The 25,006-nt window shown below is 35.4% G+C and overlaps 1 protein-coding gene across 3 annotated transcripts in view; it reads left to right on the forward strand.

The window, feature by feature from the left end:
• USP38 (ubiquitin specific peptidase 38) overlaps positions 1 to 25,006 on the forward strand; it is a 33,762-nt gene that overhangs the window by 1,568 nt on the left and 7,188 nt on the right. Inside the window, exons 2-9 of one of the 3 annotated variants that reach the window (XM_060147689.1) lie at positions 1,149 to 1,284; positions 7,185 to 7,314; positions 9,077 to 9,178; positions 13,242 to 13,400; positions 15,546 to 15,739; positions 18,305 to 18,398; positions 20,983 to 21,089; positions 22,272 to 23,631. In XM_060147689.1, the coding sequence (XP_060003672.1) occupies positions 1,149 to 1,284; positions 7,185 to 7,314; positions 9,077 to 9,178; positions 13,242 to 13,400; positions 15,546 to 15,739; positions 18,305 to 18,398; positions 20,983 to 21,089; positions 22,272 to 23,631 (2,282 nt within the window). The remainder of the gene's footprint in view (positions 1 to 1,148; positions 1,285 to 7,184; positions 7,315 to 9,076; positions 9,179 to 13,241; positions 13,401 to 15,545; positions 15,740 to 18,304; positions 18,399 to 20,982; positions 21,090 to 22,271; positions 23,632 to 25,006) is intronic. The other 2 variants (XM_060147691.1, XM_060147690.1) reach the window with 2 other exon arrangements.

Raw genomic sequence — 25,006 nt, forward strand, 5'->3', positions numbered from 1 at the left:
ATCTTGCCGTCATGAGTTTTTCCTTAGTTTCTGAATTTTTCCATTTTTTAATTCATGGACTGTGTGCCATTTATTATTAGATTATCTTAGTTAACTGTGTCGTTGTTGAATATTGACATTTTATGTTTGCAGTAGTTTCTGAGAGTAGATACAGGTGGACGAGTGAAGGGAAAGAGTATGAAGACTTAAATAGGTGTTTTTGCGCTCCAGGTGTCAATAGCCCACGGCTCGTGTCCTTAGAAATCCGGGAGGGATCAGGTGATACTTAGCAGGAAAATGCTTTCTCACTTGGGAATTTTACCTGTATGTTTGCATTCCTTGTTCGGACATGGAGCTTCCAGCTCTGTAAGTTGTGAAACAATAGATCCAAAACTGTGTTCACTCCCTCTCTGCTTGGTACAATCGTTCTCTGGCTGTTCGAAATTGAACTTGTGAAGGAGGTATCCTCCTTTTATGTTGAGAATAAGAAATAAGAGTAGAGTTTTAACAGGCTCCATGCTTTCCTGATGAATTAAGTACATTTATGAAAGAATTACCAACTATATATTTGCATTATCTGAGTTTTGGTTTATTTTTTAATTGTAATTTTTCATGTATTGCCTGTGTTGCTATAACAGTTCGATTTCCCCAGAACTTTTTCAACTGTAGTAGTAAAGCTGCTCATCTTGGATTTGCTTAATTTTCATGTAGTTTAAGCAAAGTCCCCCCCAAATTTATCTTAGTTTCTACTTCTTTAAGTGATTTTAAAAATTTTCCTTAGAACAATGTGATGACTACTATAATTAATAGGGGTAAGTTACTTTGGAGGATCTAAAATGGGAATTACGATACCTTGCATGTCTTTTCTGACTACTGCTTTACAAATGAATATTTTAACACGACAATAACAATATTAAAGAATGCAAGAAAATAAAGTAATTACGGACTAAATATGGCCATAGTGAAGAATAGTTTTTATGTTGCAGTACTGTCGAACTACTACTCTTAATCTCTCGTTTCTGCAGTTTAACATTCCTTGTATGTTAGAGTCTACCCATGAGATGGAGTGTAACAAGTGCTTGGTGGAGGGGTGGTAAATTGTTGTTCTCTCTGAATACTTCCCTTGAACCTTCTTGCCATGTTCCTTTTTCTTTTCAATTAAAAAATAGATGCATCGTTTGAACCTTCTGTGGCATTGGCAAGCCTTGTGCAGCACATTCCTCTTCAGATGATAACAGTTCTCATCAGGAGCCTTACTACAGATCCAAATGTAAAAGATGCAAGTATGACCCAAGCTCTTTGCAGGTACTTCTTCATAACACCATAGATAGTAATTGTAGATTTGGGAGGAGGAGATATTTTGCTGTATTTTGTGGGTAATGAAAAACTTAGGAAAATGTTTAAAACTGATATTGTGGAATCAAATATATAAAGACTCCAAATTAATTGAAATGAATTGTTTACCTTACTATAGGCTTGACAGGCATCCAGTAACTCACATTATCTGTTTTCTATTCAGCTTTTTTAAATTCCAAAAATATAGCACACATATACACTTACTGTTCAGCCAGGAGTTGGTTGGATTATCAATATATTTTACTAATTTCTTTGCTCAGTATTGTTGCCTGCAACCTATTTCCTCCCTCTGGGATCTTTTTTTTTCTGGCTAAGTATATACTTTTACTTAGTACATACTTTCACTTTCTCTTTCAACCAGAACCTCTGGGTAATACTTTCTTAGCCTTTGTTTGAAATGGGGTTTTTTTCTTGCTTATTCCCAAGTAGATGATTTGGCAAGATACAGAATTCTAATTTGATAGTTATTTTCTCTTAGCATTTTGAAAATAATACTGCATTGTCTTCTGGCATCTATTGTTGCTGATGTGGAGTCTGCAGTCAATTTGATTATCGTTCCTTTGTGAGTAGTTAGGGTCTTCTGGTAATGTTTATGCTTTTCTCTTTATCCTTGATGTTTTGCAGTTTTATTCTTATATTTCTAGGTGTAAACTTAATGTTATTTTTGCTTCTCAGAACTCTTGTGCTTTTATTAATTCAATCAGTCATTCTTTCAACTATTAAAATCACATTTATTGGGCACTTACTATGAGTGCCAAGCAGTGTTTAAAAACCTCGTTGAACAAATGGGTAGAAATATCCTAATGGGCTTCTAGCTGGAGAGGCAGGCAGGCAATATCAGTAACATATTTGAAGAGATACATCCTGATCTCAGAGATGCTAAAATGTGGAAAGGTACAGTCATTGGTGTTCTAGTTTAGATTACAGGACTTTTCTTGCCTTAGTGGTACATAAACTAAGTTTTACATCCTAAAACTGATTTTGTTTTAGATTTCATTAAGTATGGTAAGTAAAATAATTTTGTGTGTTGGATAGTGATGAGCGTTTTTGGAAAAAAGTAGATAGGAAAGCAAGAAAGCATGGGGAATGGTTTGCAATTTTAAATATGATAGATGAGGAAGGCCTCACTGAGAAGGTGACCATGAAATAAAGATATGAAGGAAATGAGGGTGCAGACCTTGTGGTGATCTAAGGGGAAGAGCATCAATACTGTCTTATAATTTACTAGTTTTTCCTTCAAAGGTACCCATTTGTAGAGATTATTCCAGTTATTGAGTGTCTTTATTTCAATGACTATATTTTTCTAATTGAGCTTTTCCTGTCTTCCTGTTCTTGTTTCATATCTGTCTGGTTTTGTTTTATAATTTTTTTCTATTTATTTCCTGTGTGCACATGTATGTGTGTATGCATAGCACATTTAAATAAAATGTAAGGATTTATTTATTTATTTTTGGCTGTGTCAGGTCTTAGTTGTGGTGCGTGGGCTTCTCTCTAGTTGTGGTATGTGGGCTTCTCTCTAGTTGTGGTGTGTGGGGTTCCTCTTCTCTAGTTGTGGCACGTGGGCTCTGTAGTTGTGGCACATGGGCTCTCTAGTTGTGGCACATGGGCTCTCTAGTTGTGGCACATGGGCTCTCTAGTTGAGGCGCATGAGCCTCAGTAGTTGTGATGTGTGGGCTTAGTTTCCCTGCAGCATGTGGGATCTTAGTTCAAGAAGAAGACAGGAACCTGCGCCCCTGCATTGTAAGGCAGGTTCTTTACCACTGGACCACCAGGGAAGTTCCCTAAAATGTAAGGATTTAGAACAGTGGTTTCTGTGTACCTGTTGTAAATTACAGTCATAAAGTAACCTGTAAACTTAAGTATTTATTTTGGGTTCTCAGAAAGCTACATGTGTACAATTCTCGCCCTCTAGCATTTAGTCTTTTTTTTCTCTCTCTTTTTTTCTTATAGTTGATTTATAATGTTCTGTATGGCACTCTTAGTCTTAATTTTTTAACCTCTTCAAAACAACCATAGTGTCCAATTTACAAATTTATTTTTAAGATATATTTGTAAATTAATTTTTACCTATGTTTCTATGGAAAGTTGTGATCCAGTTTCCATTGCATTTCCAATTTATCTGACATGATCCTATTTAACTTATAATATACCTGGAGTAATTATTCTTGTATTGCAAATGTAATTGAAAAGAATAGTAATGTTTACTTTTATCACACTCCCACCTTCTACTCCCCCATACTCTACGCTTCCCCACACATAGCACTTGTCATGCTTTACTGTCATTTTCTGTAATCCAAAGAAATGCAAATGCAGGTATTGTACAAGAACCAGATAGTAACATTAAAGTATGAAATAGGCCGGGGTAACTGAAGTAATAGGGAATGGGGTATGCAAGCATTTTCTGAAAGAGAAAGCTGATCCTCAACTCCAGTTGTCTTGTTATCACAGGGAAATTTGAGTTCAGTGTTGCTAATCTGATTTTTCAAAAGGAGACTGAAATCCAGTTTTTATGTGGAGTTTTCTAATATTTAAAACATTGGAACAAATAAAACTGAAGGCTGGATCTAGCCCTTAAGCTGCTACCTACAATAAAGTGAAAATTGGCTTTATTCTCTACAAATTAAGATTAAATCTATTTTGTGGCCTTTCATAATATTGCCAATTTTAAGATTTTCAAGTTGCATGTACTTTTTTTGGCTATAGAGAGAAATGGTTTCATTTGTTCAACAAATTTGAGCTCCATTTTAATGCAGATCAAAGATTAAAGATTAAAAAACAAAACAACAAGATCGCTGTTCTTAAGCCCACAATGTAACAGAGGAAACAAGATTTATTACAACTACAGCTAACTGTTCTTTAAATAGTAAGAAATTAAATCAGCCTATCGGAGTTAAGTGTCCTTAAAATTCAAAGTGTAACCAATACATGGTGGATAAGATTACTGTAGTTAACCATAAAAATAACTGATTCTATAGTGCCTTTGTCTGAGAGGATTTGAGCATACGTAAGTCCAATCAAATTGAAGCAAGACTAGAATATAATTAAAGTGTAGCCAAAGGTGTTGCATTATACGCCAGCAGAGCTTAGTTCAGATACCAGTACTAGTACTTATTGTGTGACTGTTGAGAATTTCCTAACTTTCCTTATCAGTTTGAGGGCAGAAACCATATTTTACTATTATATTCTTAGCACTTAACACAGTGCCTATTATATAATAGATACTCAAATATTTTTTGAATGAGTGGCTTCTAATTTGTGTTACTTCTGACTTGAAGTATCTTTAGGGTGGTTAGGAGATTGGGTACACACGGGATAAGATAAAGACTAGAGGCTTATGAGATGGGAAGCTAGAAATGGAGAGGATGGAGGAAAAGGCTGATTGGGTGATTAGAGATAATGAAAAGCCATGGCCAAGTGGAATTTTCTACTCTGCCCCCTCACTCTTTACTAGTACCCCCCTTAGACCTGAGCTAAAGGGAGTTCTGGCCTTGGGCCCTGTGTGCTAGGGAGCCCAACCTGGTTCTACTCTGGGACTTTGCTCCCCATGGGGAAGAGTCCATACAGCCAAAGAGATGTGCGCACATATATTCCTTATCTAAACCACATGTTTTTTTGTGCACGTATTTACGCTAAAAAATATATATACAATATGTACTCATATGTTTTCTTTTAAACAAACAAAAAACAGTTTTAAAAAGATTTACCGGGCTTCCCTGGTGGCGCAGTGGTTGAGAGTCCGCCTGCCGATGCAGGGGACACGCGTTCGTGCCCCGGTCCAGGAGGATCCCACATGCCGCAGAGCGGCTGGGCCCATGAGCCATGGCCACTGGGCCTGTGCGTCCGGAGCCTGTGCTCCGCAACGAGAGAGGCCACAGCAGTGAGAGGCCCGCGTACCGCAAAAAAAAAAAAAAGATTTACTGGCATTTTTTTCTTTTTTAATTCAACAATATCTCAGATCTTTCTGTGTTAGATCCCTGTTGGTAGATTCATATTGATCTATCTCATCTTTTAAAACTCAACATAATGTTTCATAGTATCAATACCATAGTATATTTAGCCATTTCCTTATGATGGACATTTAGATAATTTGCATTTTTTCTGTATCATAAGCAGTGCTGCAGTGAATATACTCTTTGTACACAAATGCAAGTATCTCTACTTTCTACTTCATGTACTTAGAGTGGCCACAGACTTGTGAAAACCAGGCTAACAATAGTTGAGAGACGTGGAACAGCTGTTAGGGACTACTTTAATGACTTACAACCATCATTGTTGGCCAGAAAAACAAGAAGGGAGATAAAATGTGTGCAGGGAGCAGAGGGAACGTACAAATAACTCGTAGTAAAATAAGTTTGAACTTTGGAGCCACTCTTAATGTCTGATGAAACATTTTAATCTTAAGAGCAAAAACCTTAATAAAGATAACACTCCAATGTTAATGTATTGATAGATAGTTTATAACGTATCATATGAAAGTCAGTCCTTTTGACATGTTAGTTGCTCTTTTGGTCACGTGTTTATGTACTTAGTATTTATATTTTACATTTTGTACAATCAAAGTATTTATTTATTGCCACCTGTGTAAATATTTGGAAGAAAGACATTCACAGTATTTCCAGTGTATTAACTCATTTAACCTTCACATCGGTCCTGTAAAATTTATCCGTAATCTACAGATAAGGAACTGAGACACAAAGAAGTTAAATAACTTACATAAGTATTTAGGGTTCCCCAGCTAATAAATGGTGAATTGAGATTTTTAAACTATATCATTCTGACTTTAAAATCCTGGTTTGTTTTACTATTTTTTTTATTATATAGTCCTCCCAATTGGATTACTGGATCAAATAATATGAACATTTGGCCCAGTTGCTTTCCAAAAGAGTCATAGCAGTCTTTTTCATTGTGGTTGATGTGTAACATTAAGGATAGTCTCCATCACACCCCATATTACTTTATCTTTATTTCCATTAAACGGGATTGGTACTCAAAAAGAAAAACACTCATTATTACAAAATGAGGCCACTTCAGTATTTACACATTTGGTGCCCTTTTTATCTATTTGAAATTTCTTCTTGTTGTCTTTGTATGGTAAGATTTTGAAAGGGATGAAGAGACCTGTTTCACAATTCAAAATATAGTCTTTTTTAACACTGCATTTCATATTTAGACTGTAATCACCAGAAAGTAGAAATTTTGGTTCGTATCCATATGTCTCAGTTCAGATAGCCATATTTTTGTTTTTTTAATATTTATTTATTTATTTATTGGCTGCATCTGGTCTTAGTTGCGGCACGTGGGCTCTTCATTGCAGTGCATGGGCTTCTCTCTAGTTGTGGTGCAGGCTCAGTAGCTGTGGCGTGTGGGCTCAGTAGTTGCAGCACTCGGGCTTAGTTGCCCCGTGGCATGTGGGATCTTAGTTCCCTAACCAGGGATTGAACTAGTGTCCCCTGCATTGAAAGATGGATTCTTAACCACTGTACCACCAGGAAAGTCCCAGATAGCCATATTTTAACTGTTCTTCTTAGAGTAAATTTGCCTAATAAATTATTGATACCACTCACTATATAGCATGTTTAAAACTTTGCATTTATGCAAAATGCTTGTTTATCAGAAATTATTTTTATGCAAATATGTTATATAAGAAACTGTCAGCTTACAAGATTGGAAACTCCTTGAGTTCTAGCACCCATTATAGTCATTTCTACATCTTGAATAGTACTTTTCACAAGCAAGCTCAGTTTGAGTCACAAAGTGAGTGATTATCTAGTATAACTCCTGTTATTCCTCAATGAGTAATGTTAAAGATATTTTCAATGCTGATAGTTTTGTTTTCCTTCAATTTTCAGAATGATTGACTGGCTCTCCTGGCCGTTGGCTCAGCATGTAGACACATGGGTGATTGCACTCCTGAAAGGACTGGCAGCTGTCCAGAAGTTTACTATTTTGATAGATGTTACTTTACTGAAGATAGAACTGGTAAGTGGGAGTGTATAAATCTGTTGGAATATATGGACCCATATAATAAGTCTTTTTATCTTTGGGTTGTCCCCTTTAAAGTGTCTAATTTTGAATGTGGTCTTGTTTTTGGTTTTCTTTTGAATGGGCTTTAGAAATTTAAAATGCTACTTAAGATTAGGTAATTAAAATAATTTTGCTGTTTTCAAATATTTATTATGAAAACACATTCCTCCCGTTATCTCTTGAATCCCAGCTAATCAAACTTTTACCACCATTATTCTGCCAAAGCTATCTTTGACACCAGTGCTTTCCAGTGTTGCTTAACTCAGGAGTTATTTCTCAAGCCTTCTCTCGTTGACCTGTTAGTCATTTGACATAGTTGATCACTCCCTCTTGAAACACTTTCCTGCTAGTTTCCAGGACATTATACTCTCCTGACTTTTGTCCTAGTTCACTGGCTTCTCAGTCTCCTGTAGTGGATCTTTCTAACTTTGGAGTGCCTTAGAATCACATCTCTGGTTCACTTTCTTCTCAGTCCATACTTATAGTGACCCATGGCTTTAAATAATGTCTCTAAGTTAATGACTGCCAGGTTTATATTTCAAGTCCATTATTCTCCCATGAACTCCATATTCACTTACCCAACTTAGACAGGTGGATCTCAAGTTCAACTTATCCACAATCTAACCCCTGATTTTTCCCTCCCACCCCTTGATATATATAGATAGATAGATAGATTTTTTTTTTTTTTTTTTTTTTTTTGCGGTACGCGGGCCTCTCACTGTTGTGGTCTCTCCCGTTGCGGAGCACAGGCTCCGGACACGCAGGCTCAGCGGCCATGACTCACGGGCCCAGCCGCTCCGCGGCACGTGGGATCTTCCCGGACCGGGGCACGAACCCACGTCCCCTGCATCGGCAAGCGGACTCTCAACCACTGCGCCACCAGGGAAGCCCACCCCTTGCTATATTGATTGCAGTAGCCTTGCAGCTCCTGCCCTTGGTCCTCTTCAGGTGTCACACAAGGTCCTACCTGATCTGGCCCACTGCTACTTCTTTCATCCAGTCTCCCACTATTATTGCCTCAGTCTCTGTGCTTTACTTACACTGCCCTAGTTGTTATATCTCTAGTCCACCAGGGTGGAGGCCTCAGGGCCTTTGCTCTGCTTCCTACGCTCTTCTCCAAGTTATCTGTCAGACTTACTCTCATTCCTTTCAGTTTTTTTAAGTCAGGTATCACCTTTATCACGATGCATTTTTTAAATTCCGTATATAAAATCGCAGATCTTTTTGCCACTCAGCACTCCCTCTTCAACATACCCTGCTTTCATAGCATTTCTCTCCCATGTTACTTTGTATTGTCTCTACTCACCCTCTAGACAGTAAGCCCTGTAAGATCAGAGATTTCTTTTTTTTTTAATCTACCATTGTATCTCCAGTACTTAGAATAGTGCCAAGCAGCAGTAGGTGGTCAATAAGTATTTGCTGAATGTATTGAATGAATAAAGGACCAAGGAGATATCACCTTGTAAACATGGTTTGACAGATTTTTATTTGATCAGGGAGTTTTCAGAGTTGGTTAGGTCCCTTTATTCTCTTGATCTCTGTCATATTATTTCCCAACTTTCTCCCTTTCCCAGAATTTAATAACATATGTTATGACAGAACTTCTCAGGAAAGGGGATATTTACACAAATAATTTTTGGCCCTAGGAAGATAATCACTGATTGGATTAGTTATTTCCCTACCAACTCTTAAAGTGGATGTCTTGTCTTTTCTGCAGGTTTTTAATCGGCTTTGGTTTCCTCTTGTGAGACCCGGTGCTCTCACAGTTCTTTCTCACATGCTGCTTAGTTTTCAGCATTCTCCAGAGGCGTTCCATTTGGTAAGTTATGACACAAGCTTTCTACACTGAAAAGACTTGTTTTAAAATTTCAATTTAATATTGAGTCACATTTGTATTTGTGAAAACCTTGTAGGTTGGTCCTAAATCTAACTATTTTCATGTAGCTTTATGATTCCTTTTAAAATTGAGATTGTGAGATTTCCTTCCAAAGAATATGTTTTTAGAATGTTTTGGGTCTCACCAAAATTGCTCCACTTGCAATCACAACCAGCAATTGAAAGTTAAAAGTTACTCTTGTACATGAGAGATGTCACATGTCAGTGTCACTGTTGGTTGTGTGTTGCACAGGTGAACAGTGTAGGAGACAAATGGTTTAAAACCACTGACTAGGGCTTCCCTGGTGGCGCAGTGGTTGAGAGTCCGCCTGCCGATGCAGGGGACACGTTTGTGCCCCGGTCCGGGAAGATCCCACATGCCACGGAGCAGCTGGGTCCGTGAGCCATGGCCGCTGAGCCTGTGCGTCTGGAGCCTTGCTCTGCAACGGGAGAGGCCACAATAGTGAGACGCCTGCGTACCACAAAAAAAAAAAAAAAAAAAAACCACTGACTGCTTTAGAATTTCAGAAGCATGAAACCATAAGTCTTTGTTTTGTTGCCCCAGAATTAGGGCTTTTCATTCTCTTTCAGGCCATATCCTACAAATTCTGTTGATTCCACCTTTAAAATATATCCAGAATCCTTCCACTTTTAACCAGCTACATCACTGCTTTTGATTTGATTTGATTTTGATTATTTGATTATCAGTTATTGCAGGTGAAAAATGACAAAATGTTATTTTAGGAACCTGTCCATTTTTCTATCTAGGGGATCACAGGAAAGCAGTGGTGTATGTGGTTACGTGCTTCCTCCAAGGTCTGATCCTCAGTTTTACAGGACTAGAAACTCATTATCAACACACCCACAATGTTAAAATCTTAGGAATACTGACCCACCACAAACAAATTCAAAGGAGACTGATAAAGTGCAGAATTTCAGTTGTTGATTGTCAGCTAGAAATGTAACTAGCCTCAGAGAATTATATACTCACATAGGCTACCTGGTGCCTCATTTCCAAAATCTTCAGGCTTAATAGAAGTAAACCTTACTAACAAGTAATTACATTATACATTATCTCTTAGGGTGAGTGATTTCTGCAGTTCATTGCCCTAATTGGTGAGCTTGATCATCAGTTAATAACCTTATATCCATTACACAAACAAAACTCACACTTGAGCTAATACAGCAGCTATACTAGCAAAATCTTCCAAGGGAAAAAAAACAACTATTTTTCCCTGTCTTCAGGCATGATCATGTATAGGCCATTTGAGAAAAGGTTTATTTTCAGAATTTCTGGGAAGGAAATCATCCATTCTAATATTTATTGCTCTCCATACATTCCTTAATCTCTCTGAAAAGTCACTTTTGCTGTACTCTAAACCTATTTCTTTGCTCAATTTTTTTAAAGATAGAAGATATCTCCTTACCTTGTATTGCTTTTTTTCCCCCTGAAAATAGTAATTGAAATGGCAAATGGTTGACTTTGAAATATTTGGCTACTGAAATAAGTAAATATTAAATCATTTATTTAAAGAACAGTTAGATCTAAAGTAGAAAATTGTGATCTGGCCTAGTAAAGTCTAAAAACAAAGACCTACTAACTCTCTACATTCTGTGTGTATCCTGACCTGCTACTCAACTAAAATTAACTTGGGCATCTAGTAGTGGATCATGTGGTAGTTAAATCACCTATAACTCTAAATAACTCAGCGAAGGACTCAGGTTTAGGAGTTGCTAAGAATGAACAATAATCTGGAATCACCAGCATCATTATTCATTGTATTATACATTTAGAATATTTTAGAGCAAACTGAGATTGAAATTATAGTGTGTGTTATTATGGACCAAGTTGCTTTTCGTATGCTTTTTATAAGTGGAAAAAAAATTTTTAACAAAAGAGAAAATATCAAAGCTTCTAATTAAATAAGTTATACACATTTTCTCAAATAGTAACTTAAGTTTAATGAGTATCACAATAATGTCTGCAAATATTTAGATTTGCTCATTCAGAAAAAAAATCAACTTTCAGATATTTAGAAGGTAATAACCTGCTTGGATGTCTATCTATATGCTTGTGAAGAACTTAGTGTTATTTCCACGTCAGTGATCATTTTGACATAGGATGTAGTAGTAGACAATTATGTGTATTATCTGACTGCAGAGGTCCAATCTACACTAGGAAGATTGTACGCTAGCTTTTAGAAGATTTGGTATTTGTAAATTAAACAATCATTTTAAAAATTCTTTCCTCTTCCCTTCCATCTCTGTCTCTCCTGTCACCTCTGAAGAAACAATAATTTGGATTTCTGACTATTTTAGCAAGAGAGTATCTGATAGATATGGCTTTATGGAGCAAACTTATAATTCAGATTTGCTTTGAAATGTAGAGATGATAGCAGTAGAGTGAACCATTAGGAACTGGTAGTTTTATGGTCAGATTAATACCTTTTTTGGAGGTAAGATTAAAGAAAGTGGTGCAAAAGCTAAAGTGTGATTTCAGACCTCAAAGCACAAGAGTAAAACCAGAGACAGCAGAATGAGAATAGCAGTGTTAATTTAAGAATATGATTTTCTTTCTACAGGAAGGAAGGGAGTTGATTGGGATATAACTATAATTGTTGTCACTGCTGTTTGATGATAAGTCCATAGAGCTATATAACTTCACTTTTATCACGAGTTAGACGAGTAAGATGCTTTTTACATGTGAACTGTAAATATGTAGTATCAGATTATAAGTAATAATTAGTTGAGACAAGTATAGCACCGTACTAATGGAATGAGCCATTACTGCATAATAGAATTTATTTTATTTTGTTAATAACCTCTTAAATATGTGATTGGCTCTGTATTGACTTTTTATTGTAATTTTATAATGAAAGGACATTGTTGTGCTTATTATCAGTATTAATAGTTTTCTACATATTTATGAGCAATGAGCATTTTAGATTTCGCCTTCATTTTTAACCCCAATTCCTTAAAAATAAGAGAAATTTCTAATTCACTTTAGTTTTAGAACTGTCTCTTCTTTTCGGAGGTGGGGCATAGGGATTGTTAGCAAGGATAACCATGCTTACATAAGACACCGACCGTAAAATAGAGGTAGTCCCTTATCTTAAAGAGAGGTACTGCTGTAGCCTGAGCTGTAATTTTATTTTTATTTATTTATTTATAATTTTATTTATTTGTTTATTTATGGCTGTGTTGGGTCTTTGCGCCTGGGCTTTCTCTAGTTGCGGCGAGTGGGGGCTACTCTTCGTTGCGGTGCACGGGCTTCTCATTGCGGTGGCTTCTCGTTGCAGAGCACGGGCTCTAGGCACGCGGGCTTCAGTAGTTGTGGCTCATGGGCTCTAGAGAGCAGGCTCAGTAGTTGTGGCACACGGGCTTAGTTGCTCCGCAGCATGTGGGATCTTCCTGGACCAGGGCTTGAACCTGTGTCCCCTGCATTGTCAGGAGGATTCTTATCCACTGCGCCACTGGGGAAGTCTGATCTGTAATTTTAGTTACATGCATAAATTATCTTGAAGGTTTTTTGAAGTAGACTTTAATGTTCATACTCCTGTATAATTCTTTCAAGTGAAAAATCTAAAATTCACACTAGATGGAGCTCTTAAGCTAATTCTGGGTTTATCTTTTAAAACTTTCTCCCTACTGAACAATCTGGTAAATATAATAGCCCTAACATTTTTCAACTTAAGCCATTTTTTAGAATGGTGGCAGTGACTAAGGCTCCTATTTTGTACCTTAATTTGTTTGTACCTTAGTTTTAGATGGAGTCTAAGAATGAGGAGAGGGGTCTTATATGGAATTACAATTATATGTGATTTAAACCTAGATTTACCTTGATATTCTAGAAATGTTTAGCTTCATAACTTTTTTAGAAAAAGGCAGTGACTAAACATACAGAAAAGCATTTGCTGATCGTGTAACATTTGCATTCCATTTGTAGGCTAGAGGATTTGTTGACAATTTGTATAAATAGAGGAATGTTTGTCTTCTTTTCTGTTCAGATTGTTCCTCATGTAGTTAATTTGGTTCACTCCTTCAAAAGTGATGGTCTGCCTTCCAGTACAACCTTCCTAGTGCAATTAACAGAACTGATACACTGTATGATGTATCATTATTCTGGATTTCCAGATCTCTACGAACCTATCCTGGAAGCAATAAAGGTATGATAATAGTTGCACCAGTATTTGCGGAGCTGCAGCCCATGATGTGATAGATGAATGCGGTGAAACATTCCTATAAGCAGCTATTCATTTTACTATTTTATGGAACTATGCCTTTTATATGTAATAAAATATGTAATTGGAATCAAGTTTCATTAATTTTTAGGGAGTAATCTCTTATTTACTATAACTAATCTAAATTAATAACCATATTTCTTCAGTTCTACAATGCCAACAATGATAAGGTGTCCCTGTAAATTTGTAATACCTTTGGGGGAGATTTGGTTTAAAAAATGCTACATTAAGTTAATACATACATCAGAGTTGCATCCCAATATCAGAAACGTTAAAATATGTAAGATATGTCTTAGAATCAAGGAAAGACACTTTAATAAAATATTTGACTTACATTTCTTCTGTTTTTTATTTCATTTTTGCTATGCATTGTTCATGAATGTCCATATTTCATAGAATCTTTACTTGAATTATTTGTGAACTTACTGGTTTTCAACTTTGTATAGATAACTGGATCTAAAAAGCGTTGATTCTGTTTGTCTTGAAAAATGGGTCACAATAAGCACACTTTCCTCTTAGTAGATTTATTGCGTCATCAGGGTAGAGCAAAAGAATTGAAGAACAAGAATTGAAGAACTTGCCTCAGCTAGGTGTATTCAGAAGTTATTACAAATCATTTCTATTAACAGTGTTCGTTTTTGAGATCTGAAATAAAATATAAGGTCTCATTATCTTTACTTCTTATGTATCTGAAGTGAATTCAGAGCATGCTCTTTTTACTTTAGAGTTAGCTAAATCAAACTGAGCCCAGAACACAAGACTGTTCAGCAATTATTGTGTACTAGTGGTATGACAGTTTGACACTTCAGAAGTAAATGTCTTTATGTATAAAAGGGTTTTTTTGGGTTTTTTTTGTTTTCTTTTTTTACTTTTTTTTTTGAACTTTAGAATTTTATTTTTTTACACAGCAGGTTCTTATTAGTTATCCATTTCATACATATTAGTGTATACATTAGTCCCATTAGTGTATACCAGTCTCCCAGTTCATCCCACCACCACCACCCCCCGCCACTTTCCCCTCTTGGTGTCCATACGTTTGTTCTCTACATCTGTGTCTCTATTTCTGCCCTGCAAACTCGTTTTTGTCATGGATTTGATAGTAATGTTAATCTCTTTCTGCAGTGTCGCTGTGTCCATAGATGAAAGCTATTGCTGTTGTTAAATGTCATTCTTCACTGCTGAATGTTGAAAATTCTGATAACTGAAATAGGCTCGGAAGAATCAAGGATCTCCCTCTTAAACCAAGGGAAGCACTTTCCATTAGCTGTCAACAACAACAACAGCAAAATCAAATCCAAAGATTAAAATTCCTTCAGAAAATGTTTTCTGAGCTCTAAGTACATTCGATGGTAATAGTCCAAAAAAGCCTGAATGATTTTACCAACTTTCCTTATTCTCCAGTGCTCTACTCATGCTTGAAACCACTTACACTTATATCTCATATGTCACAAAGCAGGGAAGAAACTGTATCCTGTAATAATATTTCTATATGGTTAAACATGAGATTGAGTTTTATTTCTTAAAGTCAGAGGTCATTGTGCTTAGATGCTTTCATTTTTCATTCCCTGATTACTTTGAGCTTTTATTTCTAAGGGTTAGTACTGGGTAAATATTAGTATTGAATGAAAAGGAGATATTATTTTCACTACAAAATTTGAAAGCAAATTGTTTGTTAAGCTTATTCAATTCTGTACTAATTTAAGTCCTTATTCTACTGCCTTTGAATAGCACTGCAATATACTCTCTGATGTCAGAGGTTTATTTTGAAAACATTTTGCTGGCAAATAGGAAATATAAATAATTCAAATGTGACTTCAATTCCTGGTTCTTGAGTATTCCTCAGCTTGATAAACTCTACCTTAGGAGATACTTATTCATTTTAGGAGACAATTATTTTTGCCATGTAGTGTAATTTGATTTTTTGATGACTGCTCAAGTATTATCAGTGATTTCCAAACTAAGTGGGAGAAAACAAAGGTTAAGTGTCAGTGGAAGAATCTTGTTTATGGTGTTAACTTAATAAAAAAAAGTTTATATTTTTACACTACTTTTCCTCTTTATGATCTACAGGATTTTCCTAAGCCCAGTGAAGAGAAGATTAAACTGATTCTCAGTCAAAGTGCCTGGACTTCTCAATCCAATTCTTTGGCATCTTGCTTGTCTAGACTTTCTGGAAAATCTGAAACTGGGAAAACTGGTCTTATTAATCTAGGGAATACATGTTATATGAACAGTGTTATACAAGCATTGTTTATGGCCACAGAGTAAGTTTAAATTTGAGCTTTTTTGTTTGTTTGTTTTCATTTTAACTGTAGAAATTGTTGCATGTTGATGAAATGTAAATGGTGGGACTATCTTCACATTATTTCCTATATATGGCAGAAATATTCATATTTTCATATAATTACCTTATTCAGAAATGAATTGCTTTTACTGCTCAGGAACTTCTAAAATGTTAACTTATATAAATTCTACTTCATGTTTATATTATATATTGTATTTAGAGTCTTTTGAATTACTCCAAGTTGATATTTATTAATGTAACAGAGGTATTGATTGAGCTTATTTCAGAATTTAAGGGTCCTCAAGTACTAATTTGTTATTATCCTGTTTCTTTTAACCTGTGTATCTTTTAAGGTGGTCATGTTTTTTCTGCTTATAGATATTTTGCTGTTTTATCAGATCAATAACTCCTTTGTTGCTGTTAAGGAAATTCAAGCTCTGCTTCCCACCCCAAGTTGATAGATACTGAACAACTGTATAAACAGACATGTTTCTTTGCCGTCTTACAGATTTACTTTCAAATTCATTTTCTTTTGCAGCCAAGCAAATAGGAAATCAGAGGTTGTTAGCTATGTGAATACAATCTGTAAAGGTACAAAATAATGATAAATTTTCCTGAAGGCAAAAGCATGGTTGAATTTTTCTCTTCTGTACCAATAGAGTATTCATGGGACTTGAGCAAAGATGTTTACAAATTGAGTTCTAAGCCCGTGTAAGTTTTTATGCCTACGTAGAGGAATCATAAACTGAAAGATAAAGAGTTTAGCTTTATTTTCTTTCCTGGCCTCAGAATATACTGTCAACACTAAGGTGTTTTTCATTTGGTCTAGTGTTTTCTTTTGTCTTTCGGTTTGTTTGTATTTGGGATTTTTTTTTTTTTTAAGAAAATGTATACTCTTAGACACAAATGATACTAGGCATAAAGCTAAAGTAATCCATGTCTCACCACCAGAGGTCATCTAATCCAGCCGTCTCATTTTACAGATGATAGAGAAAGCAGAGACCCAAAGCAGTTATAACTGGCAACCACAATTCAAAGAGCACATCTTATTGTACAGTGGCCAATACTATCTCAGAATAAGCAGACAGGATATTTTATTTCTTTGGTAATATGTAAATTCTTTGTGGTTTTAAAAAAATAAATCTAGAAGTACATAAAATAAAAATCAGACATTCCCATCCCCAAGGGTAATTTGTTAACAGTTTTGCTTGTATTGTTCCAAACCTATTTTTTGTACAGAGATAAGATTTATCTAGTACAAGAACAAATGAATTGTTTTTTTAAAAATGTGTTTATAAAGGATCCTATTTATATATTCTTTTCCAGCCACTTGTTTTTTTTCTTTTAATGATTTGTGTTGGAAAGAGTCCCACGTTAGTACAAATGACAGAACTGTGTCATTCTGAGTAAATAGGTGTACCATGATTTATTTAATCATATTCCTTTGATGAATATTAGATTGTTTTGCTTATAATTAATATCTTTCTGCCCATATGCAGTTATAGAGGATATTCTTTGAATAGGGTATGCCAAATTGCTTCCAGAAAGGCTATAGCATTTGAACTTGCATACGAATACATGATTGTACCTATGACCCCATGCCTTTAGCAGTACTTGATATAATCAGTCTTTAAAAATTTTTCCAATCTGGAGGAAAATGTGTATTGCTGACCATTACAGAGTTTTTCCCTCTCTAGTTTTCTTTGTTCATTTGTGTTTATTTTTTGAATAACCTATTTTTTCCATTGTGCACCTTTCTGTTGGGTCCTTTTCTTTTTCATACTGATTTATATATACTATGGGTGATAATCCTTTGTTTCATGCTTTCTTCCAGTCAGTATGATTCAAATTTGTGGAGTGTTTTGTTTGCAATTTTTTTATTTTATGTAGTCAAATCTGCTATTTATCATTTATAGTGTCTGAATTTTAGGAAGCCTTCCCCTCTATACCCCTTCCCCACCTTTTTTTTTCTTTTAAATACTTCAGTACTTTTTTTTTTTTCTTCAGTACTTTTGTATTTTACATTTAGCTCATTACTCCTCTGTGGCATCTGTAATGATGTGAAATCTTAATCTAATTCCATTTTTTTTCCAAATGGATACCCATTTGTTCCTATACTGTTTTTTGTATAGCTTCTTTTCCCATCTGGCACTAGTACCACACTCTTTAAATCACTCTAACTTCATAGTAGTTTTGATGACGGCATATTTTTTTATTTCATGCAGATGTGAAAGAATTCAAAAGTTGTTTACTTAAGTTATTAGTTAATAGCTTAATCTATTTCTATTTGCTAATCCAGAAGATAGGAATAATATGTGACTGCACGTGGCCATTGCCAGGCCATGTAGTAAGAGTTCAATTACCGTCATTCTCTTCCTTCTTCACTACATGGTAGGCAGTGAATTTGCCAGGTAAAGGGCCTTCAGGTAAGTGAAATTTTACTTTGAGGATAATAAGTTCTTGAACTAACTTCCTTTTAGCTTTTAAAAAAATGCATCGTGTGTATACATGTATACAAAAATCATTATATTTTATTATCTTTCAGTTTCAGAAGACAAGTATTATCTTTAAATCTAAATGGGTGCAATTCATTAATGAAAAAATTACAGCATCTTTTTGCCTTTTTGGCTCATACACAGGTGAGTGTGTCTGTAGTGTGTATATGTTAATTGCATTGAAAATGTTCTTTAAACTTCACATTATACCAAACTTGGTGAACCTTTTTAACTGATGAAATAATATATATCCTCCCAGCACAACAAATCCACATAGAAATCTAAAAAGATACTGCCTAAAATCAGGATATGCTCTAAGTTTTTATTTCTCCCTTCTGCTTTACATTCTTGTAGATGAATATTTTACTGACTCATTATACTGATTATTATATATCTGATTTTCTATCCAAAAGTTAAGCTCCTTCATGAAGAAATCGTTAAAAATGAATCTTTAATATTAAGTTTATAGATACTAATCGGTAGATCTTCACAGTAATGAACAATTAAAATAATTTTGTGGCATCTTGGCTTCTTTTTTATCTCATTTCTAACATATGTACCCTTTAATTATGACTACTTCTAAGCTCTAGAACTAATGGATAAACTGTTTACCTATTCTAGAGCTTAAAATTTTGTGATAATCATTTATGTCCACAGATTAATCCAAGGAAATGAGTTTATGCTAATGGCAAGAACATCACATAGTAAACAGACATTTATTGAGAGACACAATATGCAGTCTGATAAGCATTCAAAAAGGAATCCTTATGCTTGAGGAACTTATACTTTAAGTTTTGAGTAATACATATGAATAATATATATCATTTATAAATAATACATATTATTTTCTGGTTATACTCTGATTGTCTTAGTTTCACAGAGGTCTAAAGGAGTAGGTAGTTACAGCCAGAAGAGAAGATAGATTCGGAATCGGTGGAATTGAGTTGATAGGAATGGTTTGTTTCCTGTCTACAAGCTGAGAAATATCTCAGGTATAACTTCTTAAATGGAAAGAATCAAGACAAGATTGACATATGAGATGATTAGCGATGGCCTATGAGATACTCAAAGGATCATTTATACTATTCTCTATCTGGGGGAAATATGTTCATATATTAAATTTAACATCTCAGGACCAAGGGAGATGAAATCTCCTCCCTGCAACTCCCCCCAAACATTGTTTTCTAGTAAATGGATTTATGCACTTGCTTTATCACTAGTCTGTATTTACTGTATACTGTATAGAGTCGGCCCTTGAACATCACAGGTCTGAACTGCAGGAGTCCACTTACACATGGATTTTTTTCAATAAATATGTACTATAGTACGACATAATCCATGGTGGTTTGAATCAGCAGATGCGGAACCACAGATACATGAACAGATACACAGTATAACTTTTCAGTATACTGTAAAGTTTTTGACTAAGCAGAGGATAGGCACCCCAACCCCTATGTTGTTCAGTGGTCAGCTGTATAATATATATGTGTGTATCTCTGCGTATACATGTAGATATTAATCCATTATGTATACTATATTATTAAGTCAGAGCTATTGGGAAAAAATTTTTAGGAGGCTTCCAAACTCCCAATAAAAGACAAAAGGAATTAACAGGAGAACCTAATTAAAGTTCTGTCATAGTTGAGACCCTATCTGATTGCAGCCTGACAAGGATTGTTTTAGGTAGATTTTCCCTATATAATTTAAAAGGCTTTTCTTCTTATAATTAATAAAACTAACATTTATTGAGCATTTAAATTTGTCTAGCTCCTGTGCTAAGTGGTTTACATATATTATCTCTTAATCCTCAAAATCAATCTATGAGGTAATAAGGTAGCATACCCATTTTACAGGTGAAGAAATGGGGCTTACATTACTTGCTTTCATGGTCATGCAAACAAACAGCAAGATTGGAATGTAAACCAAATGATTCTGGAACCCATGTTCAACCAGTCCACCAAATTCCTTTCCTTCAAAAAACCATAAACACTCCTATTTTGATAAAAAAATTTCCTTAACTGAGAACTCTGTCATATACCACAAATAAATTATAAATTTTCAAGTTATAATCACAACTCTTCAGATGCCTTTTTCAGTTCTTTTTTTTTTTGTCATGGCAAAATCTAGGATTTCAACCTAGCTTGCTCTGAAGTCCACTAGCAGCCACTTCACTAAACTGCCTCTGTACTAAAAAAAAGAAAGTCAGCAACCAGTGAAAAGTCCCTAGCCAGTGTGTTCATATTCTGTACATTTATGACATGTGTACCCAGTCAAGGAAATTTTCACCTAAAATAAGTACGCATGGCTCTGTAGAGTATGCCCCTTATTACTTTAGCAAGGATATATATTCACTAACATTTTTTTCAGATTTGATTTTTTTTTTTAATTGTGGACTCAAGCACATAGAGGGTAATGCCAGGAGCATTATATTAATTTAAAGAGACTTGGGTTCTGATATAATCCCCTCTGCCATTAATTTAGCTATATGACCTTGGGCAAGTCCCATAGTTTCTCTAGATCTTAATTCTCATCTGCAGAATAAGAAGTTATGACTGAAAGTTACCTAAATTTATTTCTAACTAATTTTATGTGCCCTCATGTTTGGCACTTTGTGGTAAAGGTTAAGCCAGTGTAATTTTAGTAATCTTTATTAAGCATTATATATTAAGATTTCAGTTATTTGGTTCATGGTGTGAGAATCACTCCCTTGTGTTTTCTCTGTCAAAAGAGAGAAGCGTATGCACCTCGGATATTCTTTGAGGCTTCCAGACCTCCATGGTTTACCCCCAGATCACAACAAGACTGTTCTGAATACCTCAGGTTTCTACTAGACAGGTAAGAAGTATTTCTAAAGCTATGATTTGAATTATGTTCTTTCATAACAGATTATTTCTACAAAACATCGTTTCCTTTAAAGACATATTTCAACTGTTAATCCCTAAAATACCTTGCATTTATTGTATTTTTTAAAGTGTTCTTTTGTTTTCAATTTGGTTTCTTTTTAAAATTTTCTTACTTTAGACCAGCTGTTCTCAAAGTGTGGTACAAGGACCCCTAGGGGTTCCCAGAACACTTTCAGGGCTCTTCCCTTTTCGAACTGCACATCTGTTTATATGTAGTTGAGGCCAGATTTTCTTCATATACTTCATCCAGAACAACATATCACGATAGACTGAATGCAGGGCAGATATGAGGATCCAGCCTGTCTTCTATTAAGCCAGATACTTGAAGTATTGGCAAAATGTAAAACAGCGCCATTCTTCTAAGTTTTGGGGGGTTTAGAAAATATAACTATTTTTTTATTTTAAAAAATGTTATTTATATTAACATGTAATGAGTTTATTATTGTTTTTAAATGTAATATTACTTTTATTCTCAATTTTTGAATACAGTAAATATTAATAGGTATAACCACATAAATGAAAGCTCTTAGGTTCCTCAATTTTGTTTAAGAGTATAAAGGCATCCTGAGACAAAAAAAATTAATAACTGCTCTTTAAACCAGTTCATAATTCAGTGGGTTTGGTAAATTTTATTGTCTTCTTACCACTTAGTTAATAAAACCTATTATCTTCCTGTATTTCCCTGTCTTTGCCTCCCTTCTGTTATGTGAATGACTAGTAAAGTTAGTTGAACTCAACCTTCCTTCCATTCAGCAAGGATATGTTGAGTAGTTTCTTTGTGCCAGGCTTTCTGTGAAGTGTCAGGCAAACAAAGATATATAAGACAGTTAGTGGACATGTATAATTAACTATAATAAGTGCTATAAAATAGCAGTATGACGAAAGTGTAATGAGAATATAGCGTAGGAACAGTTCCTAACTTCTCTTCTGATCTACCTTCTCAAACTGTTCAATATTCCTCTTGATTAAAGGAGGAGAAACTTGATTTTTTATTAGTTAAGCATTATATTTGATAAGAATAATTTGGCTATTTATATAGGCAACCAATATTTTAAAGTAGAAATGACATTTAAATTTAAGCTAAGTAGCTATATAATGATATACTCTTCTACAGGCTCCATGAAGAAGAAAAGATCTTGAAAGTTCAGTCCTCACACAAGCTTTCTGAAAGTCTGGGGTGCAGTGAAACTTCTTTACAAGAAGTAGCCAATAAGGCAGCTGTACTAACAGAGACCCCTTGCACAAGTGATAGTGAGAAGACATTAATCGAAAAAATGTTTGGAGGAAAACTACAAACTCACATATGTTGTTTGAACTGCAGGAGTACCTCACAAAAAGTGGAAGCCTTTACAGATCTTTCACTTGCCTTTTGTCCTTCCTCTTCTATGGAAAACTTGTCTTTTCAAGAACCGGCATCATCACCCAGTACACAAGATGGTGGTCTAATGCAGGCCAGTGTACCTGGTCCTTCAAAAGAACCAGGAGTCTGTAATCCATCAACAGCTGCCTTTGCCTGTTACTCAGCTGTGAATGAAAGAATGGTGGACAGTCCTGATGAGTTTCGCTGTAGTGAAGACACTTCTATCCCTAATGACTCTAACAAGATGCTTGTTAATAAAGATGTACCTCAGAAAGCAGGAGGTGAAACCACATCTTCAGTAACTGACTTACTAAATTATTTTTTGGCTCCAGAGATTCTTACTGGTGACAACCAATATTATTGTGAAAACTGTGCCTCTCTGCAGAATGCCGAGAAAACTATGCAAATCACGGAGGAACCTGAATACCTTATTCTTACTCTCCTAAGATTTTCATATGATCAGAAGTATCATGTGAGAAGAAAAATCCTAGACAATGTGTCACTGCCACTGGTTTTGGAGTTGCCAGTTAAAAGAACTACTTCTTTCTCTTCGTTGTCAGAAAGTTGGTCTTTAGATGTTGACTTCACTGATATTAGTGAGAATCTAGCTAAAAAATTAAAGCCTTCTGGGACTGAAGAAGCTTGCTCCCCAAAATTGGTGCCCTATCTATTGAGTTCTGTTGTCGTTCACTCTGGTGTATCCTCTGAAAGCGGACATTACTATTCTTATGCCAGAAACATCACAGGTACAGAGTCCTCATACCAGATGTGCCACCAGCCCGAAACTCTGACATTAGCCTCCTCCCAGAGTCATTTATTAGGGAGAGATAGTCCCAGTGCAGTTATTGAACAGGATTTGGAAAATAAGGAAATGTCAAAAGAATGGTTTTTATTTAATGACAGCAGAGTGACGTTTACTTCATTTCAGTCAGTCCAGAAAATTACGAGTAGGTTTCCCAAGGACACAGCTTATGTGCTGTTGTATAAAAAACAGAACAGCACTAATGGTTTAAGTGGGAATAATTCAACCACTGGACTCTGGGTAAATGGAGACCCACCTCTACAGAAAGAACTAATGGATGCTATAACAAAAGACAATAAACTATATTTACAGGTAAGTTGGAAATATAAGCTTCATCATTTGTGGAAAATATTTAAACAATTGACAGGTGGTTAAATGAGTGCCATAATTTTGAAATCCAACTTCTGCATTTTTAAGGAATTTACAATGAGGTGATTTGAAATTTGAATCTGGGTTTATATGAAATGGGTTCAACCTATATAGCTAAATTTTCTTTCTAATGTTACAAATTAGTAATGAAAAGTCACAAGTACATGCAGTATAGAAGCACTTGTTTGTTTTTTTTCTGTTTTTTTTTAACATCTTTATTGCAGTATAATTGCTTTACAATGGTGTGTTAGTTTCTGCTTTATAACAAAGTGAATCAGTTATACATATACATATGTTCCCATATCTCTTCCCTCTTGCGTCTCCCTCCCTCCCACCCTCCCTATCCCACCCCTCTAGGTGGTCACAAAGCACTGAGCTGATCTCCCTGTGCTACGCGGCTGCTTCCCACTAGCTATCTATTTTACGTTTGGTAGTGTATATATGTCCATGACACTCTCTCACTTTGTCACAGCTTACCCTTCCCCCTCCCCATATCCTCAAGTCCATTCTCTAGTAGGTCTGTGTCTTTATTCCCATCTTGCCCCTAGGTTCTTCATGAGCTTTTTTTATTTTCTTAGATTCCAAATATATGTGTTAGCATACAGTATTTGTTTTTCTCTTTCTGACTTACTTCACTCTGTATGACAGACTCTAGGTCCATCCACCTCACTACTAATAACTCAGTTTCGTTTCTTTTTATGGCTGAGTAATATTCCATTGTATATATGTGCCACATCTTCTTTATCCATTCATTTGTTGATGGACACTTAGGTTGCTTCCATGTCCTGGCTATTGTAAATAGAGCTGCAATGAACATTTTGGTACATGACTCTTTTTGAATTATGGTTTTCTCAGGGTATATGCCCAATAGTGGGATTGCTGGATCGTATGGTAGTTCTATTTGTAGTTTTTTAAGGAACCTCCATACTGTTCTCCATAGTGGCTGTATCAATTTACATTCCCACCAACAGTGCAAGAGTGTTCCCCTTTCTCCACACCCTCTCCAGCATTTATTGTTTGTAGGTTTTTTGATGATGGCCATTCTGACCCAGTGAGATGATATTTCATTCTAGTTTTGATTTGCATTTCTCTAATGATTAATGATGTTGAGCATTCTTTCATGTGTTTGTTGGCAATCTGTATATCTTCTTCGGAGAAATGTCTATTTAGGTCTTCTACCCATTTTTGGATTGGGTTGTTGTTTTTTTGATATTGAGCTGCATGAGCTGCTTGTATATTTTGGAGATTAATCCTTTGTCAGTTGCTTCATTTGCAAATATTTTCTCCCATTCTGAGAGTTGTCTTTTGGTCTTGTTTA

This window comes from Lagenorhynchus albirostris, chromosome 4 (assembly GCF_949774975.1).
Source record: "Lagenorhynchus albirostris chromosome 4, mLagAlb1.1, whole genome shotgun sequence".
Classification (NCBI taxonomy): domain Eukaryota; kingdom Metazoa; phylum Chordata; class Mammalia; order Artiodactyla; family Delphinidae; genus Lagenorhynchus; species Lagenorhynchus albirostris.